Source organism: Poecilia formosa, unplaced genomic scaffold (genome assembly GCF_000485575.1).
Source record: "Poecilia formosa unplaced genomic scaffold, Poecilia_formosa-5.1.2 Scaffold98, whole genome shotgun sequence".
In the NCBI taxonomy this organism is placed as follows: Eukaryota; Metazoa; Chordata; class Actinopteri; order Cyprinodontiformes; family Poeciliidae; genus Poecilia; species Poecilia formosa.
Genome location: NW_006800037.1, coordinates 852,629 through 857,829, shown reverse-complemented (window position 1 = coordinate 857,829; position 5,201 = coordinate 852,629). Strand labels below are relative to the sequence as shown.

The 5,201-nt window shown below is 42.7% G+C and overlaps 1 protein-coding gene across 3 annotated transcripts in view; it reads right to left on the bottom strand.

Annotated features, from left to right (window-relative positions):
• The window catches only part of LOC103142558 (LIM/homeobox protein Lhx8), an 8,267-nt gene extending 6,337 nt beyond the window's left edge, over positions 1–1,930 (bottom strand). Inside the window, exons 1-4 of one of the 3 annotated variants that reach the window (XM_007558676.2) lie at positions 1,539–1,930; positions 748–825; positions 425–550; positions 116–237 (exon numbers count right to left, since the gene is read on the bottom strand). In XM_007558676.2, the coding sequence (XP_007558738.1) occupies positions 116–237; positions 425–550; positions 748–825; positions 1,539–1,619 (407 nt within the window). In that variant the 5' untranslated portion in view covers positions 1,620–1,930. The remainder of the gene's footprint in view (positions 1–115; positions 238–424; positions 551–747; positions 826–1,538) is intronic. The other 2 variants (XM_007558675.2, XM_016674646.1) reach the window with 2 other exon arrangements.
• Between the last annotated feature and the right edge of the window lie 3,271 nt (positions 1,931–5,201).

Below are 5,201 nucleotides of genomic sequence, written 5' to 3'. Positions count from 1 at the left end.
AACATGCACTAGATGCCGGATTTTTGTCAATGTTTTTTTTTTTTTTTTTTTAATAATTAGGATTTTACCCAACTGTACAAGGAAATCTACAACAGTAAAAGATGCGCGCGCATACCTGAAGTAATCCAGTTTGCAGAAAACCTCCTTCTCCTTGATGTAGCAGCTCGCGTGGCTGCCAAGCGAGGTCTGGCACACGCTGCAGGAGAGACAGCGCACATGCCAGCACAAGTCGTTAACCTAAAGCAAAGATGCGATGAATTAGGAGGAGACGTGCTGTCTGAATTTGTAGATAAACGCCGCCGCAAAGCAGCAAAAGCAATGAGGACAAAAAAAAAATGCAAAGGCGGATATGAAACCTCGAGAAAAGTTTTTTGCTCTTGTTGTTGTTTTTTTGTTTGTTTGTTTGTTTGTTGGTTTGTTTTACCTTTAATAAATATTTATCCACTATCTCCTCGTTGCAGTTGGCGCACACACTTCTGCCCAGCAGAGGCGCAGAGGCCATCGCCGGCGGAGATGAAGTCTCTTCATCCAAAACTTCCACTGGCGCGCCCTGAGGGAGATCATCACAACACCGGTTAGGAAAATTACGCACAGGAACGCTGCAGCCCAACCAGCTCCTGAAAACTTTTACATTTATTTTAGATTTTGTATCTTTTCTTTCTCTTGCTCGAGGCTGTAACCAATCTCAGACTCTAAACCTGCACATCGTTTTTATCATCCTGAATCGGAGTGCGTCTTCCAGCCTACCATCATGTCCCTCCCGTCCTCGGCGCACTTGTCCGGCAGCTCTCCGTCTCCCTTGCAGTCCTCACACATGACGAGAAGCTGCGCGACAAGAGGAGGATGTCGGCGTGTGAGCCTTAAATGCCCCCCGCACCTTCCCATAAATATCATGCCTTTCACCTTTTCACCATGACAACGCGCGCGGCGATTACAGAAAACCACAATGACATTTAGAAGAGAAAGATAGCCATTACTTACAAAACCAGACTACACTTAAGCCGGCACTTATCGCCCGTGCATTTATGTTCTTGAGTTTCAGAATTTGTGATTCGGCAATAATAATAATAATAATAATCTAAAAAATAAAAAAATAAAAAAAAGAGAGAGAGAGAAAGAAAGCAAAAAAAAAGAGAAGGAGCTGCAGGTTAAGCCAACCAACAGACGCGTTTCACGCGTCAATCAGGAAACCAGCGCGAAGTCTGGCAGAAAAAAAAGGGAGGACTGATTTTTTTAATAACAGCAATTAAAAGGAGCTTAAGTTCGCCACAAACGTTCTACCCGGAGCAACCAAAAGGTGAAGAGGTCTCATTAACTACTTGAGTTTTAATTGCAGAATACAAGGGAGGGGTAATTTTCTTTGACATTTCTTCAAATTGTGAAAATACCGAGCTGTCAGCTACAGTGGAAGGCCGGGCTCCATAATGACACACCAGAGCTCACTCTGGATTAATTGGGCAGAGCAATTTCCACTAATATTTATTCCGCGACACCCGACCGCAGCGAAACAGAGGGAGAGAAGCAAGTCCTGCGCTCACCTCGCCGTTGGACAGCAGAGATCCGCTCTCGCTGTCGTTCACGGCGCAGCATTCCACTTTGACTTCACTTTTCCAGCGCATGTCTGCGTCCAGCACGGAAAAAGAAAAAGAAGAAAAGGAAAAAAAAGTCCCGCTTCCCAAAGTTAGGAACGTTCTCTTCTTTATTCCTTTTTTCCCCCTTTCTTTTTTCTTTTCCTCTTTGCGTCTTTCTTTCTTTGTTCCTTACTCTCTTCCTTTCTTGCCTTTGTTTCTTTCCTTCCTCCCTTCTTTCTCTCTGTCCTGCCGGTCTCCTGTGTGTTTCAGTCTGTCACTCAGTCTGCTCCGAGCAGTTTGTGGAGGGCGGATCATAATTCATATTTGCTCCTGGCCGCGCCTCCATTTCGGAAATAAGCTCCTTGTGTGGTTTTTGATGTTTCCGTGGAAGGAGCAAAAAACACCGACACCTTTTGGAGTCCAGCCGACTCCAAAGTCCAGTCTTCTGGACCAGGTTTTCATCTCGGAACCAATCCCATCAACTCTGCTGAAAGGAAGCATGCCCACAGCACGATGCTGCCACCACCATGTTTTGTACGGTATGGATGGTGTTTTCAGTCTTTGTTTTCCCACCACCCAGTACATTTTGTGTGCAGATCAAAAAAATTCCTTTTTATCCTCCCCTGAGCAGATCCTCTTCTTCCACATGCCAGCTGTTCACCAGTGATGGGTGTATCAAAAGATTCCCCCTGCTGAGCTGTGACTCTTTACAGCTCCTCCAGAGTTACCATGAGCCTCTTGGCTTGGCTGCATCCCTGACTTGTCATGTCTCGAGCGGTTGCGTTATGGTCGCGTTATTCTTTTTTCTCCATTTTCAGATAAACTGAATGTGGCTTAGAATGTATCCACAATGGCCTCCAGCATCTATCTGCTGTATTTCTCAGCATTCCTTATGTTAGTTGTTCTTATTGTTCTCTAAACCACTGATAGTTAGTGGCACTGGATTTTATTTCGGGAGATCAAAATTTAGGGGGCCAAATATAAATCCACACCATGTTTCCCCCCCTCCCCCCATGTTTACTTGTAGAAAGTTGTGAAATCTATGCATTGTTTCTCTCCAATGCACAGTCTCGTGTTACTTTGTGAGTCAAATGTCATCCGTGGATCTAACAGAGCAAAGGTTTGAGGAATACTTTTGGAAGGCACTGAACATCTATGCAATAACATTCCTAGACGTTGAATGTTAAGATGCTGTAAGTTTCTGAGGTACTTTTATATTTATTTCAAAAAAAATTCACAGTAGGTTATATATGATCACAGGCTAATTCTCACAGTGAGTCGTATGGAAAACATCTAATTATCAAATAACTGGTAGACTCATATACATTAAGTTACTCACAGCAGTTCATTTGTTTCAACAACACACTTTAAATGAGGCCTTTATTTCTTCTGATGTGAAAAGGGAAAACATCTGAATGAGGATGAAAAAAATGGTTTAAGCTGATTAAATTGTCTTAAACACCAACATCTCCATTAAGACTACTTTTATGGTTGCAGTTTCACCTTTGCTAGTGGCTTTTTTTTATGAAGCTCAATTTGTCTTTCGATTTTGTTTGATCACACAAAATCCCAACAAAATGCATTGAAGTTTGTGGCTGTAAAATCCGGTGATGTTATACTGGAATCAGACCTTTAGACAAAACACTGTATTTCATACTCCTGACTGTGGCTGTACCTTCAAATAGTATTTTTTTTTAATGTATTTCTGTTTTCAAGAACATCGACCGCATTGTTAACAAGTAAATTTCTGTGTATTTGCCACAACGTATGAAAACATAAAACAACAAAAGAAAGCAAAAAGAAAGAAAGAAAGAAAGAAAGAAAGAAAGAAAGAAAATCTCTTAACAAGAGCTTACTTTAAGTGATCTACAACCACTCATTATCGCCCCAGTCAGTAATCAGTAGTTAAAACCCGATCACCATCATTAAACACCAAACACCCTGAGGTCATAATTAGCTCAGTCCCTCTGAGTATTTAGATGTTAGATGGTTTGAGAGACGGAGGAACTTCTCCATCCCTGTTGGCGGTGAAATACATAACGTGAAAATGTGCAACAAAAACGTTCTCAGCGGGGCGGGGGTTGTTTGCGATTTGCCGTTTAGTTCAAAATAGTTGGATCACCTGCTTTGGGGTTGTATGCAAATCATATGAATCCATCCGGAGACAGAAGACAGCGTATTGTTTGCAATCGGAGCTGATTTACAGAAATCAAAAGGATGCCACCCCCACCCCTGCAGCCCCCTGGGTTTCTCGTTTAGGTTTTCATTCTTTTATTCACCCATTTAACTCTTTTCAAACCCGTCGTCTGATTGATTTGACCTCCCCTTCATTTTCCCTACAGCCACTACTCACAGTCAGGCAGAAGTGTTTTTTTCCCTCTCTCTCTCTCTCTCTCTCTCTCTCTCTCTCTCTGTCCACAGCTGCTTTGTTGTGGCTGGATAACAGACGGACCTGCAGCAGCATGAGCCCAGATCGTATCGCACCATCTCACCGGGATAAAGGAGTTAGCGTGCCTCCATCCGAATGTGTCCTGTTCCACCCAGTGGAGATGAATACTCTCCATCTGATAGCATTGCTCAAGCACAGCTCGCTGCAGAACACCTCCAACCACCGAGTCGTCCACACCGGAGGACGCTCCGACCGCTGCGGGACAAAAATCCAAGCGGCAGCTCACGGTTCTCAGCTCTGAGGGACGAAAGTCCACCAGAGCGAAGGGGGTCTCTAACGTTTTCAAGGGCTTATCTCGGAGACAAGTCAAAGTCTTTCTCACTTCAATTCGCCACGAGCTGATACGAGTGTAGATGTTGGAAGAGATGGGAATCGTGCTGTGTAACAGTTTAGTGTTTTGACTTTTTGAGTCCTGCTTGGCTAACTCTTCAGACGGGTTGCGTGATGTGGATCAGACAAAAACAACATCTCATCCATCAACATGAGAGCAAACTTGTTTTACCGCCTAACTGTTTTACGTCTGACGTTGCGAGAATGTGGAACATACAGTTTATGGCCTATTAGTGCTCCGTTGTTTCTTCTTAGGCGGAAAACAAGCCACTGATTGCAGGCGTCAAAGATAACATAAATATATTCAGCTGAACTTTTATTTTGTCGTGTCGTGGAAGATACATGAGCCACGTTCAATTCCTGCTTCATAATTCAGCTAATTCAATTCAGATTTTTTAAGGGAAATGTGGTATTATCCAGGCTTCTTTAGGTTTTTGCAGTTGGTGATGGAAGGATCTCCTGTAGCAGTCAGTATTGCAGCATATCTGAAAATGCCTCTGACTGAACACAGAGGCATTTTCAGTAATACTGCACGTTCTGTAATCAGGATACTAAATCTGTAGTACCACTGGCAGGTTTAGATTTAAGGCGGTCTTAATTTTACCAACATTTTATATCTAAAAGGAATTAATTCTTGGAGTTGTCCATCTGTTTGGTACTCATAGTAAATCTGTGGCTTTCCAGCCTCAATGATTTGGAGTTTATCACCAAAGAGGAGTTTCAGAATAGCAATGGAGACATCCAAAGAGCTGGTTAGCAATTGCTTCAAAATTTTTGATTGCTTTGACACAACAAATCAAGATATAAAACTTTTTTTAAAAAAAAAGACTGTCTGCTTTGTCTTCTGCATT